The 19,977-nt window shown below is 40.3% G+C and overlaps 1 protein-coding gene across 1 annotated transcript; it reads left to right on the forward strand.

Annotated features, from left to right (window-relative positions):
* The first annotated feature begins 4,518 nt into the window (after positions 1-4,518).
* Positions 4,519-15,859, forward strand: bub3 (BUB3 mitotic checkpoint protein). Its single transcript, XM_062474781.1, has 7 exons — positions 4,519-4,746; positions 5,453-5,647; positions 5,808-5,877; positions 6,934-7,085; positions 8,857-9,015; positions 9,092-9,269; positions 15,293-15,859. The coding sequence occupies exons 2-7, from the start codon at positions 5,453-5,455 to the stop codon at positions 15,511-15,513; spliced, it is 975 nt and encodes a 324-aa protein (XP_062330765.1). The 5' UTR covers positions 4,519-4,746; the 3' UTR covers positions 15,514-15,859.
* The last annotated feature ends 4,118 nt before the right edge of the window (positions 15,860-19,977 follow it).

Raw genomic sequence — 19,977 nt, forward strand, 5'->3', positions numbered from 1 at the left:
ATGAGCACAAGGAGAAAGGGCTTCATGATCTACAGTTGCCTGCCTTAGCTGTAGCCAGTTATAGAAATGTTTGCACACATGACGGTTGTTTGTAGAGTTTATGTCCGTTATTTTAAAGCAGATTTAACCATTTTGTACTGAACGTTATTATGTTCATGGCATGACAAACGTAATTATAGCCTAATATAATAAGTGATATTGTGGCATGTTAATCGTGGCATTATAGATTGTTGACGTCCTCCAGAGCAAAGACAAAGATGAATAAATCATGTCTGATAAACACAATATTGTCATGGTTATGTAACGTTATGTCATTTAACACCACAATGATGGCATTAACAATAACTGTAAGATAGTAATAGTAAAGCAACACTCATAATCATTATAATAGTAACATATTTATAGGCTTATTTAATTTGCTTGCTTTGCCGAGCTAGAACAACGACGGAGCCAGATATTCAAGTTTACAGTTTCTTTAATCCGACACATTACTTAAGCAGTCATACTAAAAAGACAAAGCAAAAAAAAACTATGTATAGGCTATTTGGTGAGTCTGAGTCATATGTGGAACGTATGTTCCATCTAGAATAGGCCTATATTTCTAAAAACCTAGTGAAAGGAATACTATACAGTACTAATAGCATTGATTTTCGTAAAGTTCACATGATGTAGGCTATCTGCATCTTGATCGGCCTGTACCCCATTAACTCCAATGGAATGCCTTAGCTCACACGCTCGCAACTGGTTGTCACAAAGTATGACGTGTATAGCTAGTTGCAAGCGTGCACGAGTCTTGGAGCTAGGAAAAAGGCGAGCCACTGTTCTACCAGAGAATGTCTAATATAGGGAGAACTGCCACTGTCGGGGAAACGTCCGGGTTCTCCACTCAACCATATGAAAGGGAGTCAGGTGGCTGAGCGGTTAGGGAATCGGGCTAGTAATCTGAAGGTTGCCAGTTCAATTCCCAACCGTGCAAAATGACGTGTCCTTGGGCAAGGCACTTCACTCTACTTGCCTCGGGGGAATGTCCCTGTACTTACTGTAAGTCGCTCTGGATAAGAACGTCTGCTAAATGACTAAATGTAAATATGAAGGCACAAGCGAGTGCAGAGTGAATGGAGGTCTATGGAGTTATACCCCTCAAAATCCACTTTTCTCAGGATATAATTTTTTGTCTAGTAATTTGAATTCTGAATTCGAAAGGGGAGGCAAAAAAACTGCTGGGTGTTTTTTAACCCTTGTGTTATCTTCGGGTCATTCTGACCCATCAGTCATTGTGACCCACCGTCGTATTGCGACAGATTTACCGCATACAAAGACAAAGTGAAGCATTTTCTTTTAACCGTTGGGCTGTCTCAGACCCCCCACATTGCAAAGGTTAAAAGAAAATTATTTTAATTTGTTTTTGTATTGGGTAAAATTGGGTAAACACAACGATGGTTCGTTATGAACCTTTGGGTCATGTGACCCGAAGGCAGCACGAGGGTTAAGTCGCCTTTCTGTTCTAAAAAGCCGTTTAAAATGTCAATAACGTCATACACATCGTACGACCATAGATATTACTTTACGGCAAGCTCTGGTCACTTCCTTTTTTCTCTCGAGGCATCGACAACACAGCTGACAGGTTAGGCTCTCCCTATCAATACACATGCTAGAAAGAGTTTTGGCATGCTAATGTTGTTGCTAATGAGGCTAATGCTCTGACATTCTGATTCCGCTTCGGATGCCATCAAGCGGGATCTCTGGTCGTAGTCAGTCCTTCACTAACCTATCAGCATTCATTAGCAGAATGCTAGCGTGTTATGGGCAACAACGATCACCCTGTAAGAAATCGAAAGGACAAAAGTACTCGTTCATTCAACTTTCGACCTATAATCCATATTGAACATGCAAAAACTACAATCAAATCTGAGATTTCTAACGACAATCAGGCGAAAGAGACAAAGAAATTCCCGACCTTTAACCTTCGTCATTGTCTTTCTTGCTCTGTCCTTAAACATCTAAAGATTATGTTTTTTAATCTCTTCACTCTATAGCCTTTATTGTACAAAAAACATGGGCGCAGACACTGATGACTAGAAGGGCATGGTATTCCACATCAGATTATAGGTCTTCTTTGTCCTGCCCATCCTCTCCTCCACCCTGCCCGTCCTGTCTGTGCTTTTAATAAGCATGCTATGTCTGTTCTAATTTTCAAATAAAATATGGTGCACTTAAGATTGTAACAGCAAAATTGATTTTGCAGTAGATTATTTGTATACACTGACCCCACTGTACATCTTACCATACAAAATACAGAAAACCTTCTCCAGAGCTGCATTTTCACTCTTACGTGCTTTAGCTATATTTGTTGTGTTGGTGAAGTTACTGTAACACCCCTGTGAAATCCAGCATTCTAGCATAATGGTTCTGAGGTGCTGAATTTAAGTTGAATCTTTCCACTGCTTTTTCTGCAAGAATGCTTTCCTTGCTGTCAATTTTGCAATTGCAATGGACTCTGAACAAACTTGAACAAACTAGCTTCAGTAAATGGGTAGATTAAATCTTTTGGTTTGCTACCTACATGCATACAGCATGATTGAAACTACTTGTGGCCTTGAATACACTGCTAGCAAGACAATTAATTGTGCACATGCGCTTATTATGCTAATTAGGTTCGTTTTCCAAGTGTGCAGAGATGTCAATATGTATTGATAAGTGTTACTGATGTCGTACACTCTTGACCAATTATAATTACGTATGTCATTGATTCATGTCATTATTATATGTTTAGGCAACACACACATAAAACAATACTGTACATTCATTTGAACAATGTTCTGCACATTTCATTATTACCTAACTGTTAACTTGCTCAGATGACTAATAGCAGCGCAATAATATAACAAATATGCTCGCTTAAGTGGAATGTTGCAATGTTTCTTTAGAGAATACCTGAATCAGCCATTTGTTTTACTTTTTTCCATACATATGAATCCCAGTCGACCACTGACAATATACCGGCTCACCAAAATGCACGTGAATGTTTACTTCCTACTTTACTGGCCTTGAATATCGGGGTATACGATTGGTTGATTTTATGAAGGTGTCAGTATATGAGCTCTTATTGGATGCGGACCATCGTTGTCCGGAAAACATGCCTGTGTCGATAAAGAAACAAAATGTTTGTTCCTTGAAAAATGTGCAAGAACTGGACATGCCAACACATTTTTTAAGGGTTGTAGAAAAAAAAAAAGCGATACAGAAAAATCCAGCTCCTCCATCGCCAGGGATCGTTCAAATGCACGATTTTGAGCTTCGGCCCACCACCTAACTGCGCCACTGAGCACTTTTCATAGAAATGAATGGGGACGCCATCTTGGAAGACAAAGTAGCTGTGTCTACTAATATATACGTCTATCAGAGAATGTCTAATATAGAGAGAACTGCCACTCTCGGGAAACTTCCGGGTTCTGAACTGGTTGCAGTTCCACTCTAGTTCCATATGAGGTCGCTAACGGTCGAGTGCAGAATGAATGGAGGTCTATGGAGCTATACCCCTCAAAATCCACTTTTCTCAGGATATAATTTTTTGTCTAGTAATTTGAATTCTGAATTCGAAAGGGGAGGCAAAAAAAAATACACACCGCTGGGTGATAGATTTTTTAAAAGTCGCCTTTCTGTTCTAAAAAGCCTTTTAAAATGTCATTGACGTCATACACATTGTACGGCCTGAGATACTGCTTGACGGCAAGCTCTGGTTACTTCCACTTTTCTCTCGAGGCATCGACAACACAGCTGACAGGTTAGGCTCTCCCTGTCAATACACATGCTAGAAAGAGTTTTGGTTTGCTAATGTTGTTGCTAATGTTGCTAACATTCTGGTTCTGCTTCGGATGCCATCAAGCGGGATCTCTGGTCGTTGTCAGTCCTTCACTAACCAATCAGAATTTGTTAGCAGAATGCTAGCGTGTTATGGGCAACAACGACTTACCCTGTAAGAAATCGAAAGGACATAAGTACTCGTTCATTCAACTTTAGACCTGTAATCCATGTTGAACATGCAAAAACTACAATCAAATCTGAGATTTCTCAACGACAATCAGGTGAAAGAGACAAATTTAGCTGTTTAGCTCCATAGACTCCCATTCATTCTGCAGTATACCGCGATCACTCCCAGTGGAACTCTGGTGGAACTGCAACAAAATTCGGTACAACGGGGCTTAATAGGGAGTGGCCAGGCTCTCCTTAACCCTCGTGCTGCCTTCGGGTCACATGACCCAAAGGTTCACAACGAACCATCGTTGTGTTTACCCAATTTCACCCAATACAAAAACAAATACAAATAATTTTCTTTTAACCATTGCAATGTGGGGGGTCTGAGACAGCCCGACAGTTAAAAGAAAATGCTTCACTTTGTTTTTGTATGAGGTAAATTTGTCGCAATACGACAGTGGGTCACAATGACTGATGGGTCAGAATGACCCGAAGATAACAAAAGGGTTAAACAGGCTCTGTCTATGTTCCAGACAGCCACAGTGTTGTATTCGGAAACGGAAGTGTAATGGAATAACGACGAATCAAAGCTTAGGCGGGAACATGGGTTTTTCGTTTTATCCAATCAAATCCCACATATCGCAACAGAGCAACTCTAGACTAGCCAATGCTGCTAACAGCACACGGTCGTGTGAAGCTAGTGCCCCATAGCAAGTGAATATCGTTTAGAAAAAAGATCGTAAGCAAAGTTACATTTCTACAACAAAAACGGTGAGTATAGATTGCGTCAATGAATATAGCCATCTCTTACCAACACTAGTAATGACGTGCTGTTTAGCGCGCTAGGCGGGAGGAGGTTAAAGATAGCTGGGCTTCGCATGGATTCTGCGGTAGTAGACGGTTTTTTGCTACAGTAGTACTAAAAACGAATTGATTTGAAACATTCCGAAACTTTTATGCACTACCTACGTTCTGTTTGTCATTTATTTCAGATTAGCTAACATGTTAAGTTAACATTTTGCTTGCGTAGCTCTAGAACCAGTAGCTCGCCGTCTTCGGTACTGTAGCTAACATGGGTTGCTAACTAGCATAGCAAGTTAACTAGCCTCGCAGTCTGTTAGCATCCTAATGTTAGCCACCTACTGTAGTATGTAGCTAGGTAACAAGCTATCTGTCAAAATATTTGTAATGTTCCACATTCAGCTATATATTAGCTCTACGTGGAAAAAGATAACTACCTAAAGCATCAGTATGACCTCTATCTGAATTTCTGGCCAACGTCACCATGCATGTGGCATAAACATGTTTTTGTTTATTTTTAACTAGGCTAGCTAGCCAACTTGAGTCGTTCTGCAGTTCAACGGCCTCACTTATTGGATATAACTAGATAGTAGACTAGACGTGTATCGTGTTAGGATACAAGTAGCCAGTCTGCCTGTTTGTCTGATTACTTAAGTGTTGTTACTTATTTCCACAGATGACTGGCTCAAACGAGTACAAGCTTAACCAGGGCCCAGAAGACAGCATCTCTGCTGTGAAGTTCAGCCCTAGTACAGCCCAATTTCTATTGGTATCCTCCTGGGACTCTACTGTCCGCCTTTATGATGTTGGGGGGAACTCCATGAGGATGAAGTATCAACACTCAGCGCCTGTTCTAGATTGTGCTTTTTATGTAAGCATGAAGACTGTTTATAAGTATACTAAAACAGAACATTGCTATAGTTGCTTAATGTCTTATTTTAAACCTGGCAACTATTGCAGGTCTATACACCATCATTATAGTCACACACTTTTGACCATGAAGGAACATTTAGACATTTTCTGTGTTTCAGGATCCTACACATTCCTGGAGTGGAGGTTTAGACACTCAGCTGAAAACCCATGATCTTAACACAGATCAAGGTATGTCTGCCACATCTATTCATTGATTAAAGGAGTCATTGACTGCAGAACCGAATTTACCTTGTCACAGTTGAATGGGCGAGTGGGTAAAATGGACATACAGTGAACCTCAAAGTCCATTGACACCTTTTTTTCCTATGCAAATCTCACAATAAAAAAATGTAGCTGTAAAACGGTCAGTTTTGAAAAAGCCACTGAACTGACGTCAGTTTGGTGGGTCCACCTTTTTTGGCTCTGGTCTGTACCTTTGTCACGCACCACCCAAATTTGCTGCGCATGCTCTGTGTACTTCCACGGAATTACAAAGAAGAACGTTTTTCAAAGATATTGAAAATGGACTACGGTCGTAAATGCAGTGTTCCAGGCTGTACAGGGAATGCTGACACTTTTCAGAGTCTTCCCAAGTAACCAAACACTCGACGGACTGTTATGTTTGTGTATGAGAAGATCCCTGTTCAGTTTGACCCTCAATTACACATTTGCTCAAACCATTTCACAGAGGACAGTTTTGAAAACCTGGGTAAAGCATGATTTGCTATGGAGCTGTTGCTGAAAAGAGGTGCTCTTCCGACCTTATGTTCATCACAACCGCAAGATGTAGTATGATTTTGTCGCTAACAGTTATTAGCAATGCTAATGTATCCTGTATCTATCATAGGTAGAATGTGTGATGATTTAGTTTATTGACAATGGGGCTAATGTTATTTCATGTTCCTGACTGTGTTTCATTTGAATAAATAACCTGTGTTGTCATGTAAATCTACAATTAACGATGCATGTTTGTCCAGATCTTTGTCAGGTATCTTTTATTAGTTAGAGCTAGCAAGATAGCTAACTGAAGCTGAGTTGAATCGCGATAGTTTGGTTGCTAAGCTGTAACGTTACCCACCTAAGTCGATCCCACCCAACCAATGTTACATACCTTATTCGTAGACCTTAAGGAACAGTGTGAAATCCACCCCAAAAAGTCAATGACCCCTTTTAATGGTATAACACTATGCATGCTGATCTCCTGCACATAATGAGATTGTATTGTACTTTTACCTCTTCAAACAGATACTATAGTTGGGACACATGATGCTCCCATTCGTTGTGTAGAGTACTGCCCAGAGGTCAACGTCATGGTAACAGGAAGTTGGGACAGATCAGTTCGGCTGTGGGACCCTCGGACACCATGTAATGCTGGCACCTTTAGCCAGCCTGAAAAGGTAAGACAATCGTTACAAGCTTTCCCATCAAACAAGTATAGCAAAATGATTATAGGTGAGCTAAACTAATTTATCATCACTATATCAAGAGTTAAAAAACTGTTGAAGGCATTGTCTTCTACAATAACGCCACACTGTGCATGGCTTGTTTGGTCATTGTAAAGAAGTTGTCAGCCCTCCCAAGGTACACTTACACTTCAGGGTTTCCCGTAGAAAATGTGTTAGTTAAGGTGGTAGGGTGGGGTTTGCCGTCAGACCGGGGAGTTTGTGAGATAGACTAATGCGTTCTGCAGAGAAGGGAGACTGGTGTTGGTCACGGTTTGGAATGGAAGGGCGGATATCGCTATTAGTTTTTTTTGTGACGACGTAGTTAGGGCGGCAGGCGTGTGTTGCTTAGGTGGCCACCTTAACTGAAAAGTAATAGAAACAAGTACCACTAAACAGCAAACTGGAATCAAATGTAAGCATATATTGAATCGAAATTTGATTAAAAATCGAATCGTGACCCCAAGAATCGATTTGAATCGTGTGGTACCAAAAGATTCCCACCCCTAATAATTGGCATTAAAAAGTCTTAAATTCATGTGTTAAAGGCCTTAAAAGTTCAACTGAGCTGATATAACGAAGATTATTTTATTTTCACTGGTTTCGTTTTGAAATCATGTTACAAAAATGTGTTCCTCTGTTTATAAAAAACTAAACTAAAAGCGGAACCAACAATAGATGATTGTTGGCGGTCACAAGGTGCACAAACTGAATATGACTAGGGCACATCCCAATGTCTACCCTCACAGACTTTGAGGCACGTTCTCGCTGAGTCAGTAAAGGCTTTGGGCTGTCCCACGGTAAAATCGTCAAGTGCACAAGGGCTCTTTCCCAGACATTTTGAGCCCTTTACCCACCCTTTTCATAAGTCAGCATTTTTGCCGACTGCCTAACAATTCACAGCGTTGTGACGTGAAACACACGGGTTACCTGGGGAAGCCCGGAAGCGAAAGAAAACAAACCCACCACATAAGACAAGAAAGGTAAACAAACAAGCATGGAAGGAGCAACCAACCCTGACGTAAACATTATAAATAAAAGTTAACATGTAACTTTAAACACAAATCTCATTGATGTTTAATATAGCCAACACTGTGTGTAGTTTGTCCTTTTGATAAATTCCAAATATGCTTTCATCAGATTTGATCCAACAAATTTAGACTACTATTTTGCCGATAATGCAGCAAAGTTCAGTCCCATTCCAATTTATAGCATTTTGAGGCCTTGCAGCTTTTTGCAATCACTTACTAGGTGACGACAAGTAAGTCTGTGAGGGTTTCAGGGTTTAGGGGGGACATTGGTATTGGGCCCTGCATGGAGAAAAGTTTGCGCTTTAACCATGAGGAAGTTCAACTACTGAACTGGTTACATAGGCCTAAACCCAGTTTTGCACTGTGGTTAAAACAAGTTAGTGGCAGTGTGTACATTTTGAAAGAACATTTGAAAACTGAACGATGTGGATTAAAGCTTTCAGTGCAGCCACTACTGCCTAATGTTTAGTCAGTTGCTCAAAGACTTATGTTGCAATTAATTTTTCAATAAACAATGTCCCATAAGGATGGTAACTGGTATTGTGTGCTTTCGACAATTTTTGCAAAATCAAACTGGTCTTAAATGTAATTCTGCGTGCTATTAAAAAGGTCTTAAATCCAACTGTCCTAAACCTGCAGATACCCTGAGTACCTATGAATGTAATGTGTTACGTGCATCTTTTCATTGTGCAAAGGTGTATACTCTATCTGTGGCGGGAGACAGGGTGATTGTGGGGACTGCAGGCAGAAGGGTACTGGTTTGGGACCTCAGGAACATGGGCTATGTTCAGCAGAGGAGAGAGTCCAGTCTCAAGTACCAAACACGCTGCATTCGAGCCTTCCCCAACAAGCAGGTAAACCCCAGTTGTCCCCTGAGTTTGTCTAGTCTTAATTGAGCATATTGTGAAAAGTCTTCTGCCTTTGCTGTAGGGCTATGTTCTGAGTTCAATCGAAGGCCGTGTGGCCGTGGAGTACCTGGACCCAAGCCAGGAGGTTCAAAAGAAGAAGTATGCCTTTAAGTGCCACAGGCTGAAGGAGAATGGAATTGAACAGGTTTACCCTGTCAATGCCATCTCATTTCACAGTGTCCACAACACATTTGCCACAGGTACACCATCTTGCTGGTTGTTCTGAATGTATGTTTCTGCTATGGAATGGTTTTGCTTATGCATGCAGCCTTTATTGGCTTCAATTCAGCCATAATAGACTTAATTGAGTTTAGGGCTGAACTAATTTGTCGACGTTATCGATAACTAAATAATAAAACATTGTCAACAAATATTTCTGTTGACAAGTTGTTTGATCTCATATGACCTATTTTAAGGGCTTAATAACGCAATTGGATCAGTGTGGCACTGTAGCGCTAGACTGTAACACTCCCATATGCAATCCAATAGAAGACAAGACGACACAGTGCCTGTGAGAATGTCGTAGTGCAAACAGCCGAACTAGCAGAGTGTGTGAAAGTTTTACAAAACTTCAACCCAAAAATGCCTTCGTTTGTAATACACGCAGGGCGGAACTTGCCTTTACTTGATTCCATATTCATATGACATCATTGTTATAGTACTCGAGACCGGTCTCAAGGCCACATTTTGAAGGTCTCGTCTCAGAATCAACCACATTTTTACTCAGTCTCGGACAAAGAGGACTTTATTTCAAGACCACAACTGCGGGAATATCACTAAATTGCCTGTGCATTGATGAATTTATTTGGCCATATGGCAGGTTTATTTTTCCAACGAATTTGCGCTATTTGGTTGTTGTTAAAAAACATTTAAACTACTGCTATCAGTTAAACGCATTATTAACGGCGTTAACGCAAACCCATTTTAACAGCGTTAATTTTATCGCAAGATTAACGTTCTTTTTGGCCTAGCAAACTTTGTAGTTTTTTTCACATGCTGTTGCAACGACTACTGACGTTAGAAAAACTACAACACCAGATCTAGCTAGACCGGAAACAAAACAACAGGCATGCCGCACACACTTGTTTGGGCTTGCGAACCGGCTAAAGAGTAGTAGGCTTACGTTACGTTTTGAGTGGATAGCGAGCGCGAGATGCCGAAATGGATGCCAATAAGATTCTGAATGAAAAGGTTACTTTTAAAAAGTTGACAAATGGTTCCATTGACAAGACCAAATTGTTCTGTGTGTTTTGTCGTTGTGAACTGAGCTATCATCGCAGCACGTCCAGTCTGAAATACCACTTGATGGCCAAGCACACAGCTGATGCGAATTCTCCGCCCCCTCGTCAAAGCCAGGCAATGTAGTTTTCAATGAAAAAAAAAAACATTTGCACTAACTAAGCAATCCAATCCACTTTTCCATGTTGATAAGAGCATTAAAATGATAAATAATGGGACAAAAAGAAATCAAGGGACATTTAGAATAGATAAAAATGTGCGATTAATTGGGATTAATCGCGAGTTAACTGACATTAATGCAATTAATCGCGATTAAATATTTTAATCGTTTGACAGCACTAATTTAAACTGTTATCCGTTGTATTTGATGTTGTTGGGTGGCACAAAACAGAATATAATACGAAAAAGTTGCAACTTTTTGTAATGATTCTTCTTTACCCCACAATGCATTGCATGATGTCACGTTGGGGAGACGACAGACCAAAGCCCGCTTTGAGACCATTGAAATCGATTAGAAATAAACACTAGGCTAGTACCAGAGAATGTCTAATATGGGCTCTGCTAGTACCATCAAAACGTGGGACATCTAATTGGAAATGTGTTTACGTTTTACAGATGGGACTGGCAAGTTAGCCCATAGCTAGCATGATGTCTTATATTTCTAGATCTAAACTCCTCAAAAAAATTTCGGAAACTTTATTTCGATTGATTATTCCTCCCCTTCAATAATACCAATTGGTATTGTATTTAATATCGTTGGAAAGCCATCGAGTTTAGATAAGTTTACCGCTACTTATCTGAACTACAGCTAACGACATGATTGTCCGGGACAAGTTGATTTTTTCCTTTAGCAAGTCACAGTATTTCCAAGCCCTGATAGTGTAACTAAGAAGACGCAGTAAATAAGTCCTCTTTTAGGTAATAAGCCCCCGTTCAAGTGTTGAGCATTAAATTAGCTGCACGGTCTGTAGAGATATTGGGACGAAGCTGCAATACAGTACATAACAAAGTGTTTCATTCTGCAGAAATTGTGTAAATGTTTAATGTAACAAATAACATATTTTATAACACCTCAATTATTATCATTTGTATAATATTACAGCTCATCTTCGTTGGTCAAAGGCACAATCTTTACCCGGACGTGACTTTTGTGCATGGAAAAGTGAAACGTAAATGTAGGAAGTGCCTCAAAAAGTTAATCTCAGGCCCTGAATGATCACTGTCACTAGATATAAAGAAAACGTTGACTTTCACTCGGTGCTATTCACTGACAGTAAAAATGTTTTGTATATGTGCATTGCTGTTCGTAGACTAGCTCCAGAGCTAGCCAGAGTTGCTGCATTGCTAAATGATAGCAACTCACCAGGACACTTCACCAACTTCTCCACTCATTCTCCTCGGACCATCCATTTAATTGGCTTTGATGGCCATCAGGTCTCGGCAATTCCTCATTTGCCCTCTCATGTCTACTTGGTTCAAAATTATACGGCTGCGGGCTATCATACACATTAGTGGTTTTTGTCACCTCTTCTTCATCCCAGTCAGTCGCCATAGTTCTAGTACCAGGCTGAGGCTACTCTCATCCACGACTCCCCAACGTGACGTCATCGCCGAATTGCGCTAATATGCTAATGCTAACACCAAAAACGACAAAAACTGGTCTTTAACACCATTTGGAGACACCATTTTGGAGATATTTTAAATGACACATATTTTGAGTGCTTCATGTACCCATTAATCAACAGTAGTGTTTAACCTGCCATATGGCCTTTAATATCATTACTGTTATTGGATGTAAAACGTCATTCTAATTTGAAATTACCCATCACCCCTCCTCGCACCCCAAAAGTGAATGAGGAAGATGGGTGAAACAGTGGCTGTCTGAAGATGTTGGCCAAATCATCTATAATTGTATTTGGTTACCTGAACCACAAAGAGTTTAAAATAATGTTCAAAAAAAACACACTGCTTGTGTAAAGAGACACTCACTGAGAACTGGGACTAGGCCTAAATCAAACTTTTACCGGCATTTAGAAAGAAAACATTAAAAAAGGTAAGCTAGGCGTAAGGCTAGCAAAGCTAGCTACCTAACGTTTGCAATCTTTTTCTGTACCAAAAGTCTTCCGAAATCTCTTCCCCCGTTACACATAGAGTAGGGGTGTCACAATATCAAAAATGCAGTAGTCGGTTCCAATACCAGTAAAATAACACGATTCTCGATGACGATTTTGATACCACATAAAAAAAAGGTTTTTCTAAGATTCCATTTACTTGAACTTCTTTATTAACCCGTAAATGAGTAGCGTCGCACATATGTGATCGTTCGAATGCGGGTCTCACAGCGTAACGTCTCGCATGCGATTTCGAACATTCCAACTGAATATTTTCCGATAGACAACTATGCGACAAACGCTTTAGGAGTCAGGTGGCTGAGCGGTGAGGGAATCGGGCCAGTAAGGATGAGGTTGCCAGTTCGATTCCCGGCTGTGCCAAATGACGTTGTGTCCTTGGGCAAGGCATTTCACCCTACTTGCCTCGGGGGAATGTCCCTGTACTTACTGTGAGTCGCTCTGGATAAGAGCGTCTGCTAAATGACTAAATGTAAATGTAGTATGGCTTCAAAATGTACTAATGAGAAGGCTAACAACTAACACTAGCATGGTAGTAGTTACACTACAGTACATTGCTACGAGTATTATGCTAGCTAATTTAGCTAACTAAAGCTAGCTAGTTACTGTTTCGGATAAATAAGTTGCGCTGTGGGGACCGTCGGAAATATTTAGAACTCACACGTCTAAAATACTTGAAAAATATCAAAATGTCATAAGACATAAAAACATGTGCAATATAGCATAGAACAACATAATAAAGTGCAATTAATGCTCATAGTGCAACAAGTACTGGAACACTGAAGCGTATGCTGCCCCCATCAGTTCCGGAAGAGGCGCAGCACCGATGCTGCCAACACTGGCATCGTCGCTAACGGTGCCTACGGTGCTTAAAAAAATGGGCATCGTCAGTGTTTTGTCATTTTAGAACCGGAAGGTGTCGGTAGTATCGGTTCTCGTGACATCCCTAACACAGAGATTTAGCGAGTATTAGCTATAGTGTATGTAACATACTGTATGTTTCAGGGAGTTAGTTTCAATTGCTTGCCAGATTTTGTTTGTGATAACGAGCCTGGCCACATAAAGCTATGTAGCTAATGATGAATATAAAATGATGTTACATTAACGTTAACTCAGCTGCATACCTCTCCTGACTTATTAATGTTAAGTTAAATGCTGTGGTACTGTGCTCCTTCACTTGGGTGAGAAATGCGAAATCAGAGACCGAGTACTAGCCTAATGCGCGGGTGGGGGGGATTTATGAAAATATGAATATGCATGCATGCCTCGATACACAAGGGTTGCGGGACAACCTTAAATTCTTTTCTTGAAGAAAATAACATCCTGGAAGTCTCGCAGTCAGGTTTCAGGAAAAATCACAGTACTGAAACTGCTCTCACCAAAATAATTATCGACCTCAGACTAAACTCTGATGCAAATAAAGGCTCTATCCTTATCCTGTTAGATCTCAGTGCAGCATTTGATACCATTGATCACGACATCCTAATCAATAGACTGGAAAAGCTTATTGGGCTCACGGATAGTGTATTGAACTGGATGAAATCATATCACAGGAAGGAAGTTTTATGTTAGTTTAGGAGACCATAGGTCCAAGAAACATGAGAACTGCTACGGGGTTGCTCAAGGAAGCTGCTTAGGTCCATTACTTTTTTTCTCTTTATATGTTACCACTCGGCGACATAATCAGAGAACATAACATATATTTCCATAGCTATGCGGATGACACACAACTATATATATCCACTGAACCCAAAGATGCAACGGCCATCAATTCCATTACCAACTGCCTGTTGGCAATAAACAAATGGATGAATGATAACTTTCTTAAATTAAATGAAGAAAAAACCGAAGTCCTACTATGTGGCCCCAAATCCAAAAGAGAGATGCTTACTAAGAATCTAGGAGGCTTAACCCCCTGTCTTAACCCTCGTGCTGCCTTCGGGTCACATGACCCAAAGGTTCATAACGAACCATCGTTGTGTTTACCCAATTTTACCCAATACAAAAACAAATTAAAATAATTTTCTTTTAACCTTTGCAATGTGGGGGGTCTGAGACAGCCTAGCTGTTAAAAGAAAATGCTTCACTTTGTCTTTGTATGCGGTAAATCTGTCGCAATACGACGGTGGGTCACAATGACTGATGGGTCAGAATGACCCGAAGATAACACAAGGGTTAAACCAGAGCTGACGAGTCTCGGTGTAGTCCTGGACTCAGATTTGAATTTCAACTCTCACATTGTGAGAGTTGAAATAATAAAGTGACCAAAACAGCTTTCTTTCACCTGAGGAATATAGCAAAGGTACGACCATTCATAAACCAAAATTATGCAGAGAAGTTAATTCATGCTTTTATATCCAGCCGGCTGGACTACTATAACGCACTTTTCACTGGTCTTCCCAAGAAAACCACTGAAAGACTACAGCTCATTCAAAATTCTGCAGCTAGATTATTAACCAAAACTAAAAGGAGAGAACAAATTAGTCCTGTCCTAGCTACTTTACACTGGCTCCCTGTTACCTTCAGAATTGACTAAGGTCCTTTTCCTCACATACAAAGCTCTACACGGACAAGAACCTAGCTACATTGCTAACTCCCTTATAAACTACACACCAGCTAGAACACAGCAAAAAAAAAACTAGAATAATTGATTATCAAAATAATCGTTTGTTGCAGCTCGATTTAAGGTTCAAACCATATCATTTTTAACCCATTACTTTCCTTTGCGGATTACTTATGTGACCTGTTGGATTTGTGTAGGGAAAGTTATAATAGCTGTTCTCAATTATTAATGTTTTTTTTAAAGAACCAGTGTAAAGCTGCAGCATTGACCTTAAGCCTCTCCTTGTAATAAGGTGGCTCAGACGGGTTTGTGAACATCTGGGACCCCTTCAACAAGAAGCGTCTGTGCCAGTTCCACCGCTATCCCACCAGCATCGCCTCACTGGCCTTCAGCAATGACGGCTCCACGCTGGCCATTGCCTCCTCCTATATGCAGGAGCAGGGAGACATTAGCCACCCGGAGGACGCCATCTTTATCCGCCAAGTAACAGATGCCGAGACCAAGCCCAAGTAAATTCCAGCAGGACGTCCTCGCGATGGTGTCTGGACTACGCTCTTGCCTCGTGTTTGTGAAACAACAGTCAAGAAGAGATTGTGTAGCTGTGGCACTCACTGGTCTGTATCTTGCTCCCTTCTGTTTTTTCCAATATCCGACTGTTTACAGGCAGATGACCATTTGAGAAAATGCATCCCTACACCGATGATTGTCTTGTAACGTGTATAATTCAACATTCTTGATTTCCTAAAATAAATAGTTTGTTTTTAAAAGTAGAAGTAAAGTAACATTTCATAATCTTGTGAATACAATGTATATTTTCTTTTTTTTATGCAACAATGCAATAAATTTGATTTAAAATACAGCTTTATTATAGTTAATGTTATAAACACTGGAGGTTCTCCTTATTGAGGTTTATTGCTCCCACAGATGGAAGACATTTAGGTACACTTGTGATGAGACAGAGCTACAGTGAGGGAAACAATGATTTGATCCCCTGCTGATTTTGTATGTTTGCCCACTGACAAAGAAATGATCAGTATATAATTTTAATGCTAGGTTTATTTGAACAGTGAGAGACAGAATAACAACAACAATCCAGAAAAACACGTCAAAATTGTTATAAATTGGTTTGCATTTTAATGAGTGAACTTAAGTATTTTACCTCTGCAAAGTATGACTTGGTACTTGGTGGCAAAACCCTTGTTGGCAATCACAGAGGTCAGACATTTCTTGTAGTTGGCCACCAGGTTTGCACACCTCAGGAGGGATTTTGTCCCACTCCTCTTTACAGATCTTCTCCAAGTCATTAAGGTTTCGAGGCTGACGTTTGCTCCCTCCACAGATTTTCTATGGGATTAAGGTCTGGAGACTCCAGGACCTTAATGTGCTTCTTCTTGAGCCACTCCTTTGTTACCTTGGCTGTGTGTTTTGGGTCATTGTCATGCTGGAATGCCCATCCACGTCCCAATGCCCTGGCTGAGGTTCTAACCCAAGATTTGATGTTACATGGCCCCGTCCATTGTCCCTTTGATGCAGTGAAGTTGTCCTGTTGTCCTGTCCCCCGCAGAAAAACACCCCCAAAGCATAATGTTTCCACCTCCGTGTTTGTCGGTGGGGATGGTGTTCTTGGGGTCAAACACGGCGTGTTGAGTTGATGCCAAAGAGCTCAATTTTGGTCTCATCTGACCACAACACTTTCACCCAGTTCTCTTTTGAATCCTTCAGATGTTCATTGGCAAACTTCAGACGGGCCTGTACATGTGCTTTCTTGAGCAGGGGGACCTTGCGGGCGCTGCAGGATTTCAGTCCTTCACGGCGTAATGTGTTGCCAATTGTTTTCTTGGAGACCATGGTCCCAACTGCCTTGATATCACATTGACAAGATCCTCCCTTGTAGTTCTGGGCTGATTCCTCATCGTTCTCATGATCATTGCAACTCCACAAGGTGAGATCTTGCATGGAGCCCCAGACCAAGGGAAATAGAGTTATTTTGTGTTTCTTCCATCTGCGATTAATCACACCAACTGTTGTCACCTTCTCACCAAGTTGCTTGGCGATGGTCTTGTAGCTCTTGCAGATCTTTCTGATTGAGGGGGGGGGGGGGGGTCAAATACTTATTTCACTCATTAAAATGCAAATCAATTTATAACAATTTTGACATCCGTTTTTCTGGATTTTGTTGTTTTTATTCTGTCTCACTGTTCAAATAAATCTACCATTAACTAGAGAGGGTACAATTTCTGGGGAAATTGTAGGGTGTGCTTGCTTGCGTCGGTTGCACAGGGGTCCGTTTTTGAATGACATTTTTACAACTGATATTTCTGTATATTTTATATAAAAATGCATACTTATTATTTATAAAGATTACATAGATTTAAAAGCTTTTTTTTTGCTGCTCATTTACAACTGAAAATACGAGTGAAGTGTAGAATGAAATAGATGTCTTCTCATTTCCCCTGCAAGAGGCAGCCTCATCGTTGAATCAAAACGAATACATTTGGCAGACCGGTGTAAAAATTGACCTAATCTCTATGACTTAAACGTCCTTTTAAGTTTTTCCCTTCTCGTGATATTTTAAGGAATTTAGTCTACTCATATTGCATTCATTCATGAATAAAGAACCCCCTTTGAAGATTATTCTACGACGTTACCGGCAGTAGAAGATGGAATCGCGATTCAAACAGTACCATCTGCTAACTGAAAATATGCCCCCCAAAACGTAAATAAGCTTGACATTTATTTAGTGGAAAATCGCTCATTCATAAAAAGCTCACTGGTAGCGATCATTGTCAGTAACAACGCAAAATGCGATATAGCCCTGTGTGGAGAAGCTGCCCCGGTAAATTGTACTACTACGGTACAGTACTAGACTACTGCTGTGTTCGTCTTGGTAGCGATTGCGTTGGTTGAATTGGATTTAACGTTCCGTTGTACGGTTTAAGATGAAATTAATTATTTTCATGAACAGATTGACAACGTTTAGGCTGTGGCAATGAAGTTCAGGTTAGTAGTTAGATAGACTTTTGATTTAAGTAAGGGGAGTGCCGAACATGTTCTGTCGCCGTTTGACTTCCTAAACAGCTGTGTAGTGTAGATGTTTTTGTAGTGTCTCGCGTAAGCAACAGCGTTGCAGTGAGCTACACTGGTTTGAAACCACAGGTAATGGTAATTTCACCAACAAATCGTTTACTAATGTCAATAAATCCTACAACGAAAATGTATATGTGAGGAATGTTTATTTTAACGATTGAAAACAGATAACGCTACATCATAGACCACTGTAGTATGTGTTGCCCGGGCAACACAGGCTAATGTCATGATGCTAATACTTCAGTGAAATAGTAGACTACTGTTTCCGAAAGTAGATGTACTTCCTTAATAATATCAGCTTATACTTTACATTACACATGACAATTGTGTGTCATATCACAAAGTAAAATGAGTAAATAGTTATCACCCTGGCCTCTTTGCTTGTGGCGTTTCTGCAGCTGCCTTGCAGTAAAGCTATAGTTAGCCTAGCTATCCCCCAAGTTAACAGATGCGAAACGAATGTTCTGCCAAAGGTAGTCACGCGTGTTTTCGTGACGTTAGTGACGTAGTGACGTTAGTAACGTCAGTGACTGTGGCTAGCAAATTAGCCACCGTTAGCTTAACTTTTCGCCACAAAAACTTAACTTCAGCCTAAACCATGCAACGGAACGTAAATTCCAATAGAAGCAACTCAATCGCTACCAAGACGAAACTTTTGACACCTACGTTGTCTATGTAGGCCAAATATTGACTGAGTTTTAGGGGGGCAAAAAGAAATAAAAATAATAATAATAATAATAATATATATGTGAGAGAACAAAGGTTGTGCTCTCGCCGAAGGCTTGAGCACACCCAATAATATATATGTGAGAGAACAAAGGTTGTGCTCTCGCCGAAGGCTTGAGCACACCCAATTATTATAATTTCTTTGTCAATGGGCAAACATACAAAATCAGCAGGGGATCAAATAATTATTTCCCTCACTGTATGAGGAGAAGCTGCAATTGGAAACTAAATGTATACTGTAAGCAGAAGCTGTAAAGCAATTGGAAATCTTAAAGGTCCCATGACATAAAAACTTCACTTTAGGAGGTTATTTAACATTAAAGGGGTCTTTGATTGGAGAACCGAAAGTTCAGTGGGTAAAATGGTCATACAGTGAACCTCAAAGTCCATTGACACCTCTTTCCTATGGAACGCCGAGTTAGTCACAATTAAATAAATATAGATTACTAAATAGATAAATACATAAATAAATATGGCTATGAAATAAACCCTGACATTAAAAAAGATGGCAATAAATATAGCATCATATAATTATATAGCTGAATCCATTATCCTACATCAATAAATACATATATTTATTTCAAAATGACGTTTTTGAAAAAACAATGTATTTATTTTGTGGGACTTATTTCATAACGCCACATTTCCGAGCGCCACATTTATTTCTGTGCTGTATTTATTTCCAGTCTCACATGCAAACGAGAGGGGCGTGGTTATCTTCAGACCAATGCAGCTACACAAGATCCAAGCCAGATAGGGACACCTAGGTTCGGTAGATGATGGAAGACATTAGTCGTGTCAGAGATCGCATGCTGGCCTTATTCACCTTATTCCGCCGCCCACTTTTTTCATCTTTTTACATTTCCGTTGTATTGGCACTTCCGGCTTACCGGGGATATCATTCAATTCAATGGAGAACTGCCGAGAAGTCCCGCTGCTAAAATATTAAATAATTAGGTGGATTTGTGCCAGATGTGCTATGTTCGTGTGCTACAACAAGTCAACAACACACCCTTTCACTGGATGGCTTGAAAACGACTTTTAAGTGTTTATATAATTCGTTTGCCGGTCAGATCGCTGCCCTGCGCTCTGCTGTGCTGCGATAAGCAGGCGTGACATTAGCCACAAACATAAGATGTTCTAATGATTTCGCTGCAGGGCATA

Source organism: Osmerus eperlanus, chromosome 12 (assembly GCF_963692335.1).
Source record: "Osmerus eperlanus chromosome 12, fOsmEpe2.1, whole genome shotgun sequence".
In the NCBI taxonomy this organism is placed as follows: Eukaryota; Metazoa; Chordata; class Actinopteri; order Osmeriformes; family Osmeridae; genus Osmerus; species Osmerus eperlanus.

Excerpts from the sequence above, each read along its gene's own strand:
- bub3 (XM_062474781.1), top strand. The coding sequence starts at position 5,453 with ATGACTGGCTCAAACGAGTACAAGCTTAACCAGGGCCCAGAAGACAGC. Across the intron at positions 5,648-5,807 it reads TTCTAGATTGTGCTTTTTAT|GATCCTACACATTCCTGGAG; the intron begins GTAAGCATGAAG and ends TCTGTGTTTCAG. Across the intron at positions 5,878-6,933 it reads TGATCTTAACACAGATCAAG|ATACTATAGTTGGGACACAT; the intron begins GTATGTCTGCCA and ends CTCTTCAAACAG.